Here is a 21,494-nt window from a genome sequence, read left to right as displayed (position 1 = left end):
GGGGGGTTAAAACATAAAGATTTGCAGGTAAGCTTTGGCTGCATTATTTATTTACTAACTTATGTTAGTTTGTACCATTTCATGTCTCTTACTCTATTAGACACTTGATAAGTCTTTCTCACCTTACGTTCAGTTTTTGGCATTAGGTTGTGACTTTCCTTTGAAAAATCACCATTTCTGCTTCTCCCCTTCAGCATCATTCTGATACAAGAGGCTGAAGATGGTGTTCCTGAGATGGACTGTTCTGCTCCCAGCGCTTATTTTCCTTCCTGGACCTTCCTCTGCATTTTTTGGCTGGTTTAGTCGCAAGTTGTCAAGTCGTTCATCTAGCGTCAATACTGAGCCCACCCAAGCTCTGGATCCCAAGTCCCTTCCCAGTGCCCAGTTTGAGATGACGACAACTGATGAGAAGTTCCTGGCAGAAGCAAAGCAGTTTGAGCTTTCCCCGCTAGACAGCTGCCATTATAAGGTGCGAATGATGCTCCCATCCTATGGGGAAGCAAGTACTAATCTTACACAAAACTTATGCCATAGAATCAGACCTTGACAAATACTAGTCATCCTGGCGCCTAGGAACTGGCTCCTGGTAGTGAACGGGCATTATACCCCTTGCGCATCTGTGCAGGTGCCTCACAGACTATGCTTCTGCCAGACTGCAGTGGGCACGTGCATCAACCTTCCTTCTGCCAATACTTAGTGATGGTGAATCCTAGCATTTAAAAAACGCTAGGATTTACCAGCGCTAAAAATAAATGCGATCTTAAAGGGATATGATCCCAATTTTTTTTTCTTTCATGATTCAGGTAGAGCAGCAATTTTAAGCAACTTTCTAATTTACTCCTATTAATTTTCTTTGTTCTCTTAGTATCTTTATTTAAAAAAGCAGGAATGTAAGCTTAGGAGACGGCCCATTTTTTTTTTTGTCCAGTGCTCTGGGTAGCGCTGATTGGTGACTAAATGTAGCCACCAATAAGTGAGCGCTACTCAGGTGCTGAGGCAAAATGCTTACATTCCTGCTTTTAAATAGATAGCAAGAGAACAAAGAAAAATTGATAATCGGAGTAAATTAGAAAGTTGCTTAAAATCAAATGCTCTATCTGAATCATGAAATAAAAACTATTCCTATCCTTTTAACTAATCAGTTTAATTTTTTTTTTGTTAAAACTACCTTTTTTTCTTTGCTGCTTATATTCTTGCTAAACAAACACATTTTTTTCAATAATGTGACAATTCCACTTCTTGGCCAATAACAGCGCTAGCCGTAAAGAGCTGTCCTGTATGCGTACATGGCTGTTAGCTAAGTGGAAAAATTAGCGTTTCTTGTGGGTTAGTAGTTTAGCAAGAAGACGGCGTCAAAAAAGGAAAAAAGTAGTTTTGACTGACTTGGGGTCACGTTAATTTTTAGTGCTGGTAAATACTATTTTTAAAACACTAAGGTTTACCATCACTTTAAATTCCTTGTGCTGGGTACAGCTGAAGGACCTGAAATGATACAGGGCAATTAAGGGGTTAAATTGCTGTGACACATCATGCAAGGGTGCAATTGCTCCTTAAAGGGACCATTTAGTCAAAATGACCATTTCATGATTCAAATAGGACATGCAATTTTAAATGACTTTCCTGTCTGTTAGGTTGTGAACCAGCTTAGAGCTTCTTGTACAGAGATGTCCGAGGAGGAGATAGCAAAGCTTGGGGTTTCCCTGTTCAACTGCCAGGCAGAGGTGGAGAAGCGCAAGACCTTTCCTTGTACTGAAGACATGGTAAGTACTCTTCAGAAGCCGAAGAGTCAATGCACAACTTTGTTCCTCAGGGGCGTGTCAGATGCAAGAGCAGCTGCAGGCTATCTAAGCTGCCACAATACTGCTGCTGTTTTTGCCTTGCACAGGTGACATTACTGAAGACTCATGTCCAGGCAACAATAATGTGGTCATTAGTATTGCAGGCAGCTTTGCCAGGGAAGGGCCCAAGCTCCTATTAACCCCTTTCAGCCCTTTCTAATCCCAGCTGTTACCAGCTCTAACATGAAACCTTTCTTACAGTGGGATCTAGCTATAATCTATCCTCATGTCACACTATGTACACACGTCTGCTAGATACCGCTGGAGGGGAACTCGTACGGATGGCTGTTAGCATAGTGTGCGTGTCCTGAGTGTCTGCTCAGTTCCTCATGTCACACTATGTACACACGTCTGCTAGATACCGCTGGAGGGGAACTCATACGGATGGCTGTTAGCATTGTGTGCTTGTCCTGAGTGTCTGCTCAGTTCCTCCTCATGTCACACTATGTACACACGTCTGCTAGATACCGCTGGAGGGGAACTCGTACGGATGGCTGTTAGCATTGTGTGCTTGTCCTGAGTGTCTGCTCAGTTCCTCATGTTACACTATGTACACACGTCTGCTAGATACCGCTGGAGGGAAACTCGTACGGATGGCTGTTAGCATTGTGTGCTTGTCCTGAGTGTCTGCTCAGTTCCTCCTCATGTCACACTATGTACACACGTCTGCTAGATACCGCTGGAGGGGAACTCGTACGGATGGCTGTTAGCATTGTGTGCTTGTCCTGAGTGTCTGCTCAGTTCCTTATGTTACACTATGTACACAAGTCTGCTTAATACCGCTGGAGGGGAACTCGTACGGATGGCTGTTAGCAATGTGTGCTTGTCCTGAGTGTCTGCTCAGTTCCTCATGTTGTAAACACTGTTTTGTGCTAGTGATTGACAGGAAGCTAGCTAGCCAACACTGCTTAAAGGGATATGAAACCCCAAATGTTTCTTTCATGATTCAGAATACAATTTTTACAAGTTAACAATTTACTTCTGTTATAAATTTGCTTTGCTCTCATTTTGTTGAAGAGATCTAGGTTGTTTAAAACCTTAATTTGCATCATGAAGGAAAAAATTTGGCTTTTATGTCCCTTTAAAGGGACAGATGGAGAGATATGTTAATACAGGCTCTAACGTGCTGTCCCGTAACAACATCTAAGGATGGGGGGTGCTTTTGTTTTCCAAAAACCTTTTATTTGATAAAAATGTCAACTACAATGGTTTAGTTACAAATATTTACGGTCTCTCTGAGATAAATATTGTTTGCCGACGATTCATAAGAGCAGTAAGGTCAAAATTACTTTCACTATTCAGATAGAGCATGTCATTTTATCAACTTTATAGTTTACTTTTGTTATCTAATTTGCTTTGTTCTTTTGGGCTACTTTGTCATACCTAGGTAGGCTCAGGGGCAGCAATGCTGTACTGGTAGCTAGCTGCTGATTGGCTGAACCAAAAACAATTATTTTTTACTCGATACATTTCTAATAGCATCTATCCCACTAGTATGTGACATTGATTGTCCCACAAAACGTCAACTACTTAACTAGGTAAATGGAAATATTGGTGAATATAGACTCAGCCACAATTGGACATTGAGCTTATGCACCTCTATAAACTACTAGTGGGATAGATGTCATAAAATGTATTCAGATAAAGTAATGTTCGTTCAAAAACAACAATTTATGATAGAACTTTTAGATATTTTATTTCAGGATTCAGAGTATAGCAATGGTGTCCATCACCCCTACCTTTGACAATATTTTTATGTACTGGTGTGAGGAAAGATTCGTTTTTGCGACTGAACTATTTCTTCTATATGGCACCACTTGGTGACGCTATATAGACAATTAACTAATGATTAATACAAGAGATTGAACAGAAAGGGAAACTATATAAGCACTCATTTGAGACAGTGAAAAAATGAGGTTGGGTAAAGAAGTCACACACATTTAAAATATACATCTTTATTAGAACACGATTAAAAATGGGTGATATTTAAAACTAAAATGCTAGCAGCTAATAAATCCAGTTAAATAACTGGTATAATACAGGTAAGTACTGGTGGCCTGATAGAGTTAACCAAATATTGACTCAGGGCAGCATAGTGTGTCATATACAGTGTTTAAAATAATTCTGTTATAATTACCATTAGGATATCTAGATATATCAACAGTACCACTATGTCATAAAAAGTGTTCACATGTTTGTGATAGACATGTGCACTTAAATACTTATATAGATATCACCTTCAGTTGCCAGTGATAGTTATCGTTATATCCTTATATTAGAGTGTGGGTATTATTTTCTTTAGTTAAAGGGATACTGAACCCAAATTTTCTTTCATGATTCAGATAGAGCATGCAATTTTAAGCAACTTTCTAATTTACTTCCTTTATCAATTTTTCTTAGTTCTCTTGCTATCTTTATTTGAAAAAGAAGGCATCTAAGCTAAAGCCAGCAAATTTTTTGTTGAGAACCATGGACAGCACTTGTTTATTGGTGCTGTCCAATCAGCAAGGACAACCCAGGTTGTTCACCAAAAATGGGCTGGCATCTAAACTTACATTCTTGCTTTTCAAATAAACATACCAAGAGAATGAAGACGATTTGATAATAGGCGTAAATTAGAAAGTTGCTTAAAATTTCTTTAAATATAGCAGCACCAGTATAAGGCCAAATACCTTCTCTCTATATCAGATTGCACTATTGATGCTTAAAATATTACATTTGTGAGAGGTTCAAGTATATTGTCCTGTTAGAGTAGCGACTCAATGGGACCTGACCCGGCCACAAAGCCGTTTGTTACATTTATTGCTGAAATGATTTCCTTTGTTACATTGTATTACCACTATTCAAGGACTATTAGATTCTCTTGATTAAAGAGCAGAGTTCTCATATGTTGAAAATTTTGCATTTATTACTTGTTTATAAATCAACAGTATATTTGGTCTTGTGATTGTACAACATTAGGTGTTAGCCCTTGTAGTACTCAATGCCTGCTGATAGTTTGATGCTAAAGTTATAATACAATACTACAGCTAAAATGTCATACCAGCGTGAAACATCCGCAACCGCACTATAATGTAATTTTGAGTTAAACTCTCCTGCATATTTAAAGTAAACTGCCGTATAACAAAGTACGGCATAAGCGCCATCAACTAAGTATCAGTTAACCACTTAAAATGTTGTTGTACAATCACAAGACTAAATATACTGTTTTATAATCATGTGATAAATGATAAATTTTCAGCATATATGAGAACTCTGCTCTTTAATCGAGAGAATCGAATAGTGGTAATGCAATGTAACAAAGGAAATAATTTCAGCAATAAATGTAACAAACGGCTAGAACCTTTTGTGGCACGGTTATATTCAGGTCCTATTGAGCCGCTACTCTAACAGGACAATATACTTGAACCTCATACAAATGTAATATTTTAAGCATCAATAGTGACTACGTGTCCATTTTAGGACATCCTTGCTCACTCCTGCAAAACTCCCTCCTCCCTCCTTTAAAACTCCATGCTCCCTCTTGAAAAACTCACTTTCTCCCCCCTCCTGTAAATCTCCCTCCTCCATCCTCAAACTCTATGCTACCTCCCTGAAAACATCATTGTACCTCAGTTATCAGATGTCAGGTATCGGACATCAGGACTTGGGTGTCAGACATCGGGTTGAAAAAATATCTGTTCATAAAGTATTTGCATTTTTTCCATCAGGCAATCATATAATCCTTCAACTATCAATGCCGTCCTATTCTATTTTTTCTAAAATATTAGCTATCCACAGTCGGCTTATATAGCGCAATCATAACTTTTTTTTTTTATGTTATTTGTTATTGTAAAGATTTATGAAAAAATAAATATATATTTGTTATATTTCAAAAATATACATTTTAGCTTGTAGTATATAAACTCCTGAACAGATATATATCACAACATTTAAAAAATGTACATGGATGGCTTTGATATTTCATGGATTGTGTTGTGATATTGTGCTATGCCTGAGCTATGATGTTTGATGCATGAGAACGGAGGCAGTTTGTTAGGAGGCAGTTTGTTAGGAGGCAGTTTGTTAGGAGGCAGTACCGTTTTTTATTTGTTTTTTTTAGGAGGGAATATGGGTTGTTGATTGACAGAGATGCAGAGGAGAATGGACGCTCACTAATCTCTCCTAAGAAACTTTGTTAGTTCTCATGCATCAGGCATAGCACAATATCAAAGCCATCCTTGTACATTTTTTAAATGTTGTGATGTATATCTGTTCAGGAGTTTATATACTTCAAGCTAAAATGTATTTTTTTTAAATATAACAAATATATTATTTTTTCGTAAATCTTTACAATAACAAATATAACATATAAAAAAAGTTATGATTTCGCTATATAAGCTTCTGACTGTGGATAGCTAATATTTTAGAAAAAATATTATAGGATGGCATGGATAGTTGAAGGATTATATGGTTGCCTGATGAAAAAAATGCAAATACATTATGTACACATTTTTTCAACTTGACGTTTGACGTCTGACACCATATGGAGTTTTCATGGAGGTAGCATAGTTTTAGAGGGAGGAGTAAGGATGTCCTAAAATGGACACCGTAAGGACAATATACTTGAACCTCTCACAAATGTAATATTTTAAGCATCAATAGTGCAATCTGATATAGAGAGAGAGTATTTGGCCTTATACTGGTGCAACTATATTTAACTACAGAATATAATACCCACTCTAATATAAGGATATAACGAGAACTATAACTGGTAACTGAAGGTGATATCTATATAAGTATTTAAGTGCACATGTCTATCACAAACATGTGAACACTTTTTATGACATATAGTGGTACTGTTGATATATCTAGATATCCTAATGGTAATTATAACAGAATTATTTTAAACACTGTATATGACACACTATGCTGCCCTGAGTCAATATTTGGTTAACTCTATCAGGCCACCAGTACTTACCTGTATTATACCAGTTATTTAAATGGATTTATTAGCTGCTAGCATTTTAGTTTTAAATATCACCCATTTTTAATCTTGTTCTAATAAAGATTTATAATTTAAATTTGTGTGAATTCTTTTCCCCACCTCATTTTTTTTTTTCACTCTAAAGTCTCAAATGAGTGCTTATATAGTATCCTTCTGTTCAATCTCTTGTATTGATCATTAGTTAATTGTATTTTATGCTTAGCACCTATACCACAGATTATAATCTATATTTTGAGGCCAATGTGACCTTATCTGTATGGTAAAGAGACTTTTTATTTATATTAAGTGGTGCCATCATCCTATTTTCTCTTGCTATATAGACAATATATTCTAATGGCATTTGGTGGGGTGAAGTTGGGTCCCTTGAATAATTTATAGATGTACTTAACACTAGTTCTGGTTCATTAGATTCACTCTTGTTTGGAGTGAGAAGAGTATCCGGTTCTGTGACACTAAGGTGTATAAACAAAATGGTATCCATGTGGCAGATCAGTTTTGGAAGGAAACTGACTGCTTTATTCTGCTCACCCACTATCCCTAATATGGTCTTTACCAAGAAGTCCATTATTGTTAGTTAGGATAGTGAAGGATGAGGTGGTTGGCACTAGTAGATGGAACCAGGACGACCTTTTTAGTAAAGGTTATCCTACCCCAGTAATTGAGAACAGTATTAGAGATGTGTAACATGTCAGGCTATGCAGAAATCTTTTCAAATCCAGGAAATTTGGTAATGATATTTATTTCAGAGTTGTTCAATGCATTAAGCCCTAGAAGTTATGTATAATTAAACACTGGCATATATTCAGGGATAGTAATCCTGGGGTAGATATTTTCTAATTTCCCCCCCCCCCTCCCCCATGCCAGTTTTCTTCCCCCCAGTTAGAGGTGAGCTAGTGAGGGCAGATGTGGGTAGTTTGAAGCAAAAAGATTGGGTATAGTACCTCTATGAACAATGGCTCTTTCCCTTGTTTAGGCTGTTTGAGTAGTAGTCTGATAAATGGTGGCACCTTTTACTGTCCTAGAACTGGAAAGTGTGGCATGATATATATTGGAGAAACAAAGGATCTGTGAAAGAATAGTTTAAAACAAATCCAATATTGGAAAGATCAAGATGCTCCAGGTTGTAAGAGGGAGTTTCTTTTGAATGAGAAGCTTTTACTGAATTTAACAATTATGCCAAAGGGATTAGGAATGGAATTTTTCCATAAAAAAAAACTTTTTGCCCTATATCTATACAATGTTGTATTCTGTTTAATTATTCTTGTGAACACTATGGGGAGCGTCTTCCACTGAAGTTCTTCTGTGGTGTTTATGGGTTAAAATGCGTGGATAAATGCACCTGTGTAAGGTATTTTAAGGTGATTTCAAATCTGCAACTTATAGGACATGAATAAGGCCTTGCTCCCTAAAACGTAGTCCCTTTGTACCGGTTTCTTTTTGAAGAAAGTATGTAACTCCTAAGTGGTGCTTCCAATTTGCATTTGTTTTTTTTTTTGTTTTTTAAAGTTTATTTATATCAAAGACAAAGAAATTTACATCGGTATTAATTGCACAATATAACAGACAAGTGACACAATAAATAAGGGAAAGGTGTACATGCATAATTGGATAAATGACAATATGTGCAAATACTGTATATGGAAGAATAAATGAGTAAATAAGTAATTAATATGCCCGTATATCAATACACATCCTACAAAAACCTAAGGTTGGGCACATACGTGAATATAAAAAGTGCATAGGGTAAATCCGTAACTCCTATCCGTGGACTAGTTCTTACGTCTTTGTTGTTTTATTCTTTTACTCCCAGCCCCCCCCCCCCCCCCGAACAACTGGAACACTCTGGTAGCAAGACAGACCAAACAAAACCAAGACGAAACAGAACAAGACAAACACAAAAAAAAAAAAAAAAAAAAAATAGGGAAAAAGGCCCTTATCTCTCCTCTCAACCCCTCTCCCCCCCTCCTCCGCCAACTCAGTCGCTATCGTCCGCCCATTCTCCAGGGAAATGACCTGCCAAGATGTGCATCTGCACAAATTCGGAGTTTCTAAATGGCTTAATCAGCTTTTTTTGCTGTGAAACGGGCAGAGATCTTACAAAAATCTCCCATTTTTTTAAAAAAACCCGCTAGGTATTTCTCTTGTGGGTATGGTACATTAAACTGCTCTGTTATAAATTGGCTACGCAGGGCCATTTTGAATTGAGCCATTGTAGGTGCAACAGATGCTTTCCATGATTTAAAAATTAGATTACGTGCTGTTAATATAATAGTATTTATCAAGCTATAGTTCTTAATTCTGCCCTGAAATTTAACCAGAAAGAAGACCTCTATTGGAATTATTTTATGATCTAGTTTCAGAACCACCGTCATCCAAAATATGATTTTTCCCCAGTATTGGCTTACTTTAGGGCAGCTCCATAAACAATGGAATATATCCGCCCCTGTAGAAGAGCATCTAGAGCAGATTACTCTTGTTTTGTACCATTTAGATAGAACCTCAGGAGTAAGGTATCTCTGCAACCCAATTTTTATCTGTGATTCCCTCCATGATGTCGGGACCCAGCTCTGTTGTATTATTTTAAAACTTCCCACAATAATCTGCTCGTTTATATCCGGGAATTGACTACTCCACCTAACAACCATCTCACTTACTTGTAGATTAGACACTTTCTGGTTTAAAAATAGGTACAAGGGGGAAACTGCGTATCTACCTGCCGCATAAGCGGAGATCAAAGTCTGCAGTTCACCCATGGACCAGTTATTCCCATATTTCATGCAGAGCTCCTGTAAAAAGTGTCTAACTTGGAGATAGGCGTAAAACTCACGCGCTCCTAGATCAAATCTAGTGGCAATCTCTTGGAATAGTAATGGGTAACCCCTTATATCTTGTATTTGCCCCACTGTTTGGAGACCCTTAGACTCCCAATCCTTGAATATCTGATTAGAGAGACCGGGACCGAATTCAGGGTTACCAACTATAGGAAGATATTGCGAGACATAAGGCGAGTTACCCACTTCAGAGCACAATTTTTGCCAGGCCCCAATGACATTCTTAAAAGTACCTAGATAAAATATATTAGAGGGAATTGAAGTGAGAGGACAGTGTAGCAGGGCCTTCAACTGAAAGGGAGCCACAATCTTAGATTCCCAGATAAACGAGGAGATTTGTTCTTTCCCCGTTAACCAGTCCAATGCAAATCTAGCCAAAATAACCAAATTGTATGTTTGGACATTTGGAAGCGCTAAACCGGCTGATACCTTGGAATTCATTAGCCTATAGGAGGCGATCCGCGGTCTCTTGCCGTTCCACAAAAACTTGGAGCAGGCCTTATTATATATAGTGATATCTTTCTTATGCAGAAACCATGGAATATTTTGCAGAATATAAAGAAGTTTTGGAAAGATGACTGATTTAATTAGGGTCACCTTAGCAGATAGAGATATCGGAAGCATGGACCAGTCCTCCAGCTTTTTCTTACAGGACTCCATCACGATCCTATGATTTAGCCTGTACCACTCCTCCGAATTGCTGGATAATCGTAAGCCAAGATATGTAATCTGAGAGACTTCTTGAAAAGGATGAATAATGTCCAGTGCGGGATTCTTGCATAGCCACAATAATTCTGATTTAGACATGTTAATCTTAAATCCAGAAATTTCTCCAAACTCTAGAACAATACTCTGAAAAGTAGGCAGGGAAACCTCAAGGTTAGACAGAAAAACCAGGAGGTCATCTGCATAGAGTAAAAGTACCAGCTTCTCCCCCGCCAGGGAAATCCCATCCATTTCTTGCCGTAATCTGATAGCCAATGGTTCAACACTAAGGTTGAACAGAAAGGGTGAGAGTGGACAGCCCTGTCTAGTCCCTCTAAATAGGCCAAAACATTGAGTAGATATATTATTAATAATCACCGCAGAAGAAGGTACGCTATAAATTAAGCGTATATAGTTGTTAAAAGATCCCGAGAAACCAAATTGATCCAGCGTAGAAAATAGATGATCCCAGCTTACCCTATCAAAGGCCTTCTCTGCATCAACCGTTAAGATGGCCTTGTCTATGCTCTCACGGAATTCCATAGCCTTATGCCTGTTCCAAAAAAATTCAATCAAAATTAATAATTTCCTCATATTCCTTACGGGATTGCGCCCAGGCATAAAACCAGATTGATTCTCATGAACTAAATTGTCCATATGGGGTTTCAGTCGTGCCGCTACTATAGCTGCGAGCAGTTTATAGTCGGTATTTAAAACCGAGATAGGCCTGAAAGAGCTTGGCAGCTCGGGATCCTTGCCCTTTTTTAGAATCAATGAAATATTTGCCGCTGTAAAAGAAGCAGAGCATTTCGTATTTTCCAATTTGCATTTGTGATACCTACCAGCTCCAGCAGGTGGCACCCATGCCAGTTTCCTGCAAGGACACTTAAAGGGACATAATACTCATATGCTAAATCACTTGAAACTGATGCAGCATAACTGTAAAAAGCAGACAGGAAAATATCACCTGAACATCTCTATGTAAAAAAGGAAGATATTTTACCTCAATTTCCTTAGCTCACCAGAGTAAGTGCTGTGTAAAGTTATACTTCAGCTGCTGTTCAGCTACAGGTAAAAAAGGAAGAAATGAACAGCAGCCAATTGGCATCAACAGTGCTGAGGTCATGAACTGTTTTACTGTGATCTCATGAGATTGCACTTAACTCTCATGAGATTTCATAGTAAACCTCCTTAAAGGGCCATTATACACTCATTTGTTCTTTGCATACATGTTTTGTAGATCTATTTATAAAGCCCATAAAGTTTTGTGTTTTTTATAAATGTATAATTTTCCTTATTTTTAAAGAACATTGCTCTGATTTTCAGACTCATAACCAAGCCCCAAAGTTTTATTTGAATACAGTCAGCTACCTACTCCAGCTTGCTCCTGTTTGTGTAAAGGGTCTTTTCATATGTAAAAGAAGGGGGAGGGGGGGAGTGTCTTATTTCCCACTTGCAGTGGGCTTTTCAACAGAGCTAAACTGAAAGCTTCTAAGTAAGTTTTTTTTAAACAGTTTTATACTGGATTTTTATATCCGTATCTGCATCTTATTCTTTATAGTAGTGTCTATTACATGCAGTTATATGAAAATGAGTGTATACTGTCCCTTTAAACTGAATAGGGAAATAACATGAGTCACTCCCTTGTCAATCCTGGGACAGGCATACTGATTTTCTGCTTAAAGTCCTTTACAATGGTGTGCGAATACTTTGGACATTTTGAGGTAAAATATCTTTCTTTTTTACATAGATGTTCAGGTGATATTTTCTAATCAGCTTTTTACAGCTATGCTGCATCACTTTCAAGTGTTTAAACATTTGGGTATCATGGCCCTTTAAGTTGAACCTTCTTAGGGCCCTGAACGGACCCACTGGTTCTGTCTTGGACAGACCAAATGTGTTTTAAAGTGGAAATTAAAAAGGTTTTTGCGTTCTGAAGTGTTTCAGTTTTGTAGTTTTCAAAAGATTTTAAACAGTTTATCTTTCCCGGTCTGTTTACATAATTTTTTTGTTTTCTTTTTCTATAGACGCTAGCAGAATGTACAAGCTCCATGGACCCAGATACCTGGAACGCTTATCATATAGTCAGTAACCGAGCACGCTCAGTGTGCTACGCAACACGCCAGCTTCACTTCAGGCGGAGCACTGAACTCACGGTCAACACACTGGTTTCAACTGCCATGAGTCAACTGGAAGCCATGCAGCTGCTTAAGGTACCAAATTACCTGAGGTAGGAGGGTGGTCATGTTTGTGAGAATCATACATGAGATTGTTTCTTTCATGTAATTAGCAAGAGTCCATGAGCTAGTGACGTATGGGATATACATTCCTACCAGGAGGGGCAAAGTTTCCCAAACCTTAAAATGCCTATAAATACACCCCTCACCACACCCACAATTCAGTTTTACAAACTTTGCCTCCGATGGAGGTGGTGAAGTAAGTTTGTGCTAGATTCTACGTTGATATGCGCTCTGCAGCAAGTTGGAGCCCGGTTTTCCTCTCAGCGTGCAGTGAATGTCAGAGGGATGTGAGGAGAGTATTGCCTATTTGAATGCAGTGATCTCCTTCTACGGGGTCTATTTCATAGGTTCTCTGTTATCGGTCGTAGAGATTCATCTCTTACCTCCCTTTTCAGATCGACGATATACTCTTATATATACCATTACCTCTGCTGATTCTCGTTTCAGTACTGGTTTGGCTTTCTACTACATGTAGATGAGTGTCCTGGGGTAAGTAAATCTTATTTTCTGTGACACTCTAAGCTATGGTTTGGCACTTTGTTTATAAAGTTCTAAATATATGTATTCAAACATTTATTTGCCTTGACTCAGAATGTTAAACTTTCCTTATTTTTCAGACAGTCAGTTTCATATTTGGGATAAATGCATTTGTTTCAATCATTTTTTCTTACCTTAAAAAATTTGACTTTTTCCCTGTGGGCTGTTAGGCTCGCGGGGGCAGAAAATGCTTCATTTTATTGCGTCATTCTTGGCGCGGACTTTTTTGGCTCAAAATTTTTTTTCTGTTTCCGGCGTCATACGTGTCGCCGGAAGTTGCGTCATTTTTTGACGTTTTTTTGCGTCAAAAATGTCGGCGTTCCGGATGTGGCGTCATTTTTGGCGCCAAAAGCATTTAGGCGCCAAATAATGTGGGCGTCTTTTTTGGCGCTAAAAAATATGGGCGTCATTTTTGTCTCCACATTAATTAAGTCTCATTATTTATTGCTTCTGGTTGCTAGAAGCTTGTTCACTGGCATTTTTTTCCCATTCCTGAAACTGTCATTTAAGGAATTTGATCAATTTTGCTTTATATGTTGTTTTTTTCTTTTACATATTGCAAGATGTTCCACGTTGCAACTGAGTCAGAAGATACTTCAGGAAAATCACTGCACAGTGCTGGAGCTACCAAGCTAAGTGTATCTGCTATAAACTTTTGGTATCTGTTTCTCCAGCTGTTATTTGTATTGCATGTCATGTCAATCTTATTAATGCAGATAAAATTTCCTTTAGTACTGTTACATTACCTGTTGCTGTTCCGTCAACATCTAATTTTCAGAGTGTTCCTGATAACAGAAGAGATTTTTTTTTTAAATCCATTAAGAAGGCTATGTCTGTTATTTCTCCTTCTAGTATACATAAAAGTCTTTTAAAACTTCTCTTTTTTTCAGATGAATTTTTAAATGAACATCATCATTCTGATACTGATAATGGTTCTTCTGGTTCAGAGGTTTCTGTCTCAGAGGTTGATGCTGATAAATCTTTGTATTTGTTCAAGATGGAATTTATTCGTTCTTTACTTAAAGAAGTGTTATTTGCATTAGAAATAGAGGATTCTGGTCCTCTTGATACTAAATGTAAACGTTTAAATAAGGTTTTTAAATCTCCTGTAGTTATTCCAGAAGTGTTTTATCTCCCTGATGCTATTTCTGAAGTAATTTCCAGGGAATGGAATAATTTGGGTAATTTATTTACTCCTTCTAGACGTTTAAGCAAATTATATCCTGTGCCATCTGACAGATTAGAGTTTTTTGGGACAAAAATCCCTAAGGTTATGGGGTTGTCTCTACTCCTGCTAATGTACTACTATTCCTACGGCAGATAGTACTTAATTTAAGGATCCTTTAGATAGGAAAATTGAATCCTTTCTAAGAAAAGCTTCCTTATGTTCAGGTAATCTTCTTAGACCTGCTATATTTTTAGCGGATGTTGCTGCAGCTTCAACTTTTTGGTTAGAAGCTTTAGCGCAACAAGTAACAGATCATAATTTTATAGCATTATTCTTATTCTATAACATGCTAATAATTTTATTGGTGATACCATCTTTTGATATCATTAGAGTTGATGTCAGGTATATGCCTCTAGCTATTTTAGCTAGAAAAGCTTTATGGATTAAACTTGGAATGCTGACATGTCTTCTAAGTCAACTTTGCTTTCCCTTTCTTTCCAGGGTAAATAATCATTTTCGTTCCTTTCCTCACAACAAGGAACAAAAGCCTGATCCTTCATCCTCAGGAGCGGTATCAGTTTGGAAACTATTTCCAGTTTGGAATATATCCAAGCCTTATAGAAACCTATAGCCAGCTCCTAAGTACCTATGAAGGTGCGGCCCTTATTCCAGCTCAGCTGGTATGGGGCAGATTACGTTTTCTTCAAAGAAATTTGGATCAATTCCGTTCTTAATCTCTGGTTTCAGAAACATTGTTTCAGAAAGGTACAGAATTGGCTTCAAGTTAAGGCCTCCTGCTAAGAGATTCTTTTTTTTCCCGTGTCCCAGTTAACACAGCAAAGGCTCAGCATTTCTGAAATGTGTTTCAGATCTAGAGTTGGCTGGAGTATTTATGCCTGTTCCAGTTCTGGAATAGGGGCTGGGGTTTTATTTTATCTCTTCATTGTACCAAAGAAGGTCAATTCCTTCAGACCAGTTCCGGATCTATCATTATTGAATCGTTATGTTAGGATACCAACATTCAAGATGGTTACTGTAGGACTATCCTGCCTTTTGTTTAGCAAGGGCATTATATGTCTACAATAGATTTACAGGATGTGTATCTGCATATTCCGATTCATCCAGATCACTTTTAGTGTCTGAGATTCTCTTTTTAGACAAGCATTACCAGTTTTGTGGCTCTACCGTTTGGCCTAGCCTCAGTTCCAAGAATTTTTTTCAAAGGTTCTCGGTGCCCTTCTTTCTGTAATCAGAGAATAGGGTTTTGGTATTTCCTTATTTGGACGATATCTTGGTACTTGCCCAGTCTTCTCATTTTCGAAGAATCTCATACGAATAGACTTGTGTTGTTCTTCAAGTTCATGGTTGGAGGATCAATTTACCAATCAGTTCATTGATTCCTCAGACAAGGGTAACCTTTTTAGGTTTCTAGATAAATTCAGTGTCTATGACTCTGTCCTTGTCAGACAGGAGAAGTTTAACATTGATATCAGCTTGTCAAAACCTTCAGTCACAATCATTCCCTTTGGTAGCCTTATGCATGGAAATGTTGGGTCTTAGGACTGCCGCATCAGATGCGATCTCCTTTGCTCGTTTTCACATGCGACCTCTTCAGCTCTGTATGCTGAACCAATGGTGCAGGGATTACTCAAAGATATCTCAATTAATATCTTTAAACCGATTTTACGACCCTCTCTCTGACATGGTGGACAGATCACCATCGTTTAGTTCAGGGGGCTTCTTTGTTCTTCCGACCTGGACTATAATCTCAACAGATGCAAGTCTTACAGGTTGGGGAGCTGTGTGGGGGTATCTGACGGCACAAGGGGTTTGGGAATCTCAGGAGGTGAGATTTCCGATCAATATTTTGGAACTCCGTGCAATTTTCAGAGCTCTTCAGTCTTGGCCTCTTCTGAAGAGAGAGTTGTTCATTTGTTTTCAGATAGACAATGTCACAACTGTGGCATACATCAATCATCAAGGAGGGACTCACAGTCCTCTGGCTATGAAAGAAGTATCTCGAATTTTGGTTTGGGCGGAATCCAGCTCCTGTCTAATCTCTGCGGTTCATATCCCAGGTATGGACAATTGGAAAGCGGATTATCTCAGTCGCCAAACGTTGCATCCGGGCGAATGGTCTCTTCACCCAGAGGTATTTCTTCAGATTGTTCAAATGTGGGAACTTCCAGAAATAGATCTGATGGCTTCTCATCTAAACAAGAAACTTCCCAGGTATCTGTCCAGATCCCGGGATCCTCAGGCGGAGGCAGTGGATGCATTATCTCTTCCTTGGAAGTATCATCCTGCCTATATCTTTCCGCCTCTAGTTCTTCTTCCAAGAGTAATCTCCAAGATTCTGAAGGAATGCTCGTTTGTTCTGCTGGTAGCTCCGGCATGGCCTCACAGGTTTTGGTATGCGGATCTTGTCCGGATGGCCTCTTGCCAACCGTGGACTCTTCCGTTAAGACCAGACCTTTTGTCTCAAGGTCCTTTTTTCCATCAGGATCTGAAATCCTCAAATTTAAAGGTATGGAGATTGAACGTTTGATTCTTGGTCAAAGAGGTTTCTCTGACTCTGTGATTAATACTATGTTATAGGCTCGTAAATCTGTATCCAGAGAGATATATTATAGAGTCTGGAAGACTTGTATTTCTTGGTGTCTTTCTCATCATTTTTCTTGGCATTCTTTTAGAATACCGAGAATATTACAGTTTCTTCAGGATGGTTTGGATAAAGGTTTGTCCGCAAGTTCCTTGAAAGGTCAAATCTCTGCTCTTTCTGTTCTTTTTCACAGAAAGATTGCTATTCTTCCTGATATTCATTGTTTTGTACAAACTTTGGTTCGTATAAAGCCTGTCATTAAGTCAATTTCTCCTCCTTGGAGTTTGAATTTGGTTCTGGGGGCTCTTCAAGCTCCTCCATTTGAACCTATGCATTCATTGGATATTAAATTACTTTCTTGGAAAGTTTTGTTCCTTTTGGCCATCTCTTCTGCCAGAAGAGTTTCTGAATTATCTGCTTTCTTGTGAGTCTCCTTTTCTGATTTTTCATCAGGATAAGGCGGTGTTGCGAACTTCTTTTGAATTTTTACCTAAGTTGTGAATTCCAACAACATTAGTAGAGACATTGTGGTTCCTTCATTATGTCCTAATCCTAAGAATTCTAAGGAGAAATCGTTGCATTCTTTGGATGTTATTAGAGCTTTGAAATATTATGTTGAAGCTACTAAGTCTTTCCGAAAGACTTCCAGTTTATTTGTTATCTTTTCCGGTTTTAGAAAGGCCAGAAAACTTCTGCCATTTCTTTGGCATCTTGGTTGACTTCTTTAATTCATCTTGCCTATGTTGAGTCGGGTAAGACTCCGCCTCATAGGATTACAGCTCATTCTACTAGGTCAGTTTCTACTTCCTGGGCGTTTAGGAATGAAGCTTCGGTTGATCAGATTTGCAAAGCGGCAACTTGGTCCTCTTTGCATACTTTTACCAAATTCTACCATTTTGTTGTATTTTCTTCTTCTGAAGCAGTTTTTGGTAGAAAAGTACTTCAGGCAGCGGTTTCAGTTTGAATCTTCTGCTTATGTTTTTCATTAAACTTTATTTTGGGTGTGGATTATTTTCAGCAGGAACTGGCTGTCTTTATTTTATCCCTCCCTCTCTAGTGACTCTTGTGTGGAAAGATCCACATCTTGGGTAGTCATTATCCCATACGTCACTAGCTCATGGACTCTTGCTAATTACATGAAAGAAAACATAATTTATGTAAGAACTTACCTGATAAATCCATTTCTTTCATATTAGCAAGAGTCCATGAGGCCCGCCCTTTTTTTGTGGTGGTTATGATTTTTTTGTATAAAGCACAATTATTCCAATTCCTTATTTTATATGCTTTTGCACTTTTTTCTTATCACCCCACTTCTTGGCTATTCGTTAAACTGAATTGTGGGTGTGGTGAGGGGTGTATTTATAGGCATTTTAAGGTTTGGGAAACTTTGCCCCTCCTGGTAGGAATGTATATCCCATACGTCACTAGCTCATGGACTCTTGCTAATATGAAAGAAATGAATTTATCAGGTAAGTTCTTACATAAATTATGTTTATTGTTCCAGGATGGACAAGAGGAGCTTAAGGAGCTGACCTCAGAGTCCCTGCAGAAGGTCGTGAGCAGCCAAAATGAGCTCCTAAACCAGCAGGAGCAACTACAGAACAACCAGGAGAAGATGGAGACCTCAATCAGTGGCAACTTAGAGAAGCTGGCAGAGGAAAAGGCCCTGATTGCCAGCGGTCATCAGCTAGTGGCCCAGCTCATTGAAGGAATCACACAGAAGATGGGTAAAAATGTATTTTATGATCTTAATGTCACCTTTTACTTCCAAGGTTGCATCTTCTCACCATTTCAGTGTTCTACAAGAAACAGATGGTGGTTGATGCTTGTGTGCGCACTGTCATGTTGCATTTAGCATAAAGGACCTCTATAGGACGGGTGATCTAGATGAAGCCAAAGGGACCCTTGTGAGGGCTAGTCCCTGAGTTATTTATAGCAGCAGCCACCTAAGGACATACTCTTCATAATCAAGATAAGAGGCAATGTAGTAAAAGGCATAAACCAGGGGATCCAAGTCTTGCGTATCCATGGTACACTTTTTGATATTTAAAGGGATATTCACATTAAAGGCATTTACTTATACATTCATGTGTGTGTAATCAATTTAAAGCTCACTCAAGATATATAGCAGGATTCCTCCAAAAACTAAACACGATTGCAGCCAAAGAAGCCAAGCAGAATGGTGGTAGCCTAAAGGAGTTTGTGTATCTTGGGCATTAGAGCCATAGTTTTGCCATCCCTGATACCTCCATCGGTTTGTATGTTTGTCATCAATGTGCTCTAATAAAGCATTTGGTTTTATCTCACTTTTCACAAGGGGTTATGTTTTTAGCCAGGTTTCCCTACTGGCCCACCCTGACCTTGATGTGGTGTCATGTGACATTCAGCTACCTGTTAATGGGTAACTTGGCATATCGTGAAATAAGTCTGTCCTGGTTTTTAGATTTTTATACTAATCTTAAAACGGTGGACAAACTAAAATTAGTTAAGTGCACAAATTGTATTTTATCTGAGTCTGTATAGTGATTGCTTTAAGAGCTTTTTATTTTTTTAGCACATTAGATTAAATACAATTGGGAGCTGCTTTTATAGACTTTTTGACACCTTACATTAGACTGAGCACATCTGTCGTATGTCCGGTTTGCTGTGTGTTTTTTTTTTTTTTTTGCTTTACTTGTTCACCTATCCAGTTATTTTATAAATATTTGTTTTGGTACATAGGACAGCCTATATAATTGGGTACCATTACATTGCTTCCATTTATCTGTATACAAAAGTAATTGGATATCTTCATGCACATGGCATGATTTTACCTGCACTGGGTGAAACCTGCTTTGAAGTTGGGCACTAGTTATTGCTTAGCTTATTTATTGGATGTTTAGCTAAATGAAACTGGGCTGTAGAGTGCTATTCATGTTTGCTACGTATAAACGTGTTGAACACCTGTTCTTCTGCCATAGAGAATGTGAGCAGTCAGCTGGTGGAGCAGGACACTGAACTACAAAAGGGGCATAAGGCCATACTGGCTGACCTTTCTGAGGTCCGGAGCAGATCTCATGAAGTCTACTCTAAAATAGGTGAGTTCACAGACTTCCTCGCTAATATACTTGGTTATTTTACTGTAAAAAAAGCTCAGTGTTGGGTGTCTGAGATGCTCACACAAAGGTGTAAAGGTTTAGGGGATCTGTACATGAAGCTATGATAAAATATTTTCACAACCAACTGAACATTTATAACCCATTCAGTATATTTGTACTATCACACCTGCAGCAGATTTACAGATAGTATCTACTCCTATTCACTGGTTTACACTGCTGCAATGTCTGTAAACAACACGGTGAATCTTTACCATGACATACTAACATCTCTACACAGAGTAAACTACAACTGAATGACGCAGGCAATTTTGGCATGTTTGCTCATTGTCCACTCAAGTTCACCCATACAAATTATACACACAAACAGGCCTCTCTAGTGATGACCTATATGGGTATTTAGAATAATAAATAGGAATTTAGGGGGGGAGCATTTTTGCAGTTTTCTTTGTAACCATTTCTACAAAACTAGTGTATCTAAAGAAAAATACCTCCAAAAAGACTATTTGCTCCGATTCTCATATGTCTTCAGTTTCCAAGTAATTTATAGGCTAAATACTACAAATATGGAATTATTAAATTGACACTAAAATTCGCTGTGCTTGGACTGTAAACTAAATTAAGCCAGTTACATATTTGTAGAATTTAGACACCCTAGGGTATTTATCTAGAGGAATTTTGACACATTGTTTAACCCTTTTATCGCCAAGGGCAGAACATTTGATTTAGGGGTAAAAACACTAACACATAAAATCAAATTACAAAAATACTTTATTAAAATAAATGTTACTTAATCACTTTACGTGTTCACTGGGGCACAAGGGCAGGGCCAAGAGAAGCCATTGTTAAAGTGATCACATGACTATGGGCCGCTTTTTTTTTTTTGTGCATTGCTGTGGGCTACCCCACTCCTGAGGCATCCAGTGATCGGCTACTGGGGCATGCTAATATCTAGGCTCCAACTACTGTAAAAAAAAGTGCACATTGCAGCATTAAAGCTTAGTCTGGTAAATATACAGTATATCAGACTTTGGCCTCACAGAGCAGTTAAGAGAGACCTAGGTTACAACATGGCCTCGCCCATTACTTTATACAATACTTTACAAATTTGTTTGGTATTTAAACTTATATAAATAAATATGCATATTCTCAAACAAATCTGTTTTCAGTACAGGATTGAGTCTAGCTTTCAATTGCTACTAATGACTTATCTTGCAGAAAGTGACAATACATCAACTCATCGCCAGTTTTGTGTGATGTATCCAGGCTTTTAATAGCTCAGACATTTGTGCTATAATCAGCAAGTGAGACTAACCAGCTTGCTATGCTATAGAAACTGGAATGTGCTTACTAGCGCGTTTTATCCATTTTTCTGAACAGATTGTTTTTGCTTTTATGTTTCCCCCTTTGTTTTGTTTTTTACTTATTTGCCTCTGAGCATACATGGCTTCACTGTGTGATGCTTTAGAAGTTGCATTTGCTTTTGTTCAA

The 21,494-nt window shown here is 38.2% G+C and overlaps 1 protein-coding gene across 1 annotated transcript in view; it reads left to right on the top strand.

Annotated features, from left to right (window-relative positions):
• Nucleotides 1-220: 220 nt before the first annotated feature.
• Nucleotides 221-21,494, top strand: part of LOC128661749 (protein brambleberry-like) — a 104,989-nt gene continuing 83,715 nt past the window's right edge. Inside the window, exons 1-5 of the mRNA XM_053715968.1 lie at nucleotides 221-469; nucleotides 1,632-1,760; nucleotides 12,389-12,574; nucleotides 18,413-18,635; nucleotides 19,869-19,985. Coding sequence (XP_053571943.1) covers nucleotides 221-469; nucleotides 1,632-1,760; nucleotides 12,389-12,574; nucleotides 18,413-18,635; nucleotides 19,869-19,985 — 904 coding nt within the window. The remainder of the gene's footprint in view (nucleotides 470-1,631; nucleotides 1,761-12,388; nucleotides 12,575-18,412; nucleotides 18,636-19,868; nucleotides 19,986-21,494) is intronic.

Source organism: Bombina bombina, chromosome 5, assembly GCF_027579735.1.
Source record: "Bombina bombina isolate aBomBom1 chromosome 5, aBomBom1.pri, whole genome shotgun sequence".
In the NCBI taxonomy this organism is placed as follows: domain Eukaryota; kingdom Metazoa; phylum Chordata; class Amphibia; order Anura; family Bombinatoridae; genus Bombina; species Bombina bombina.
The sequence above is the reverse complement of the archived record's forward strand: the minus strand, read 5'-3'. Positions and strand labels throughout refer to the sequence as shown.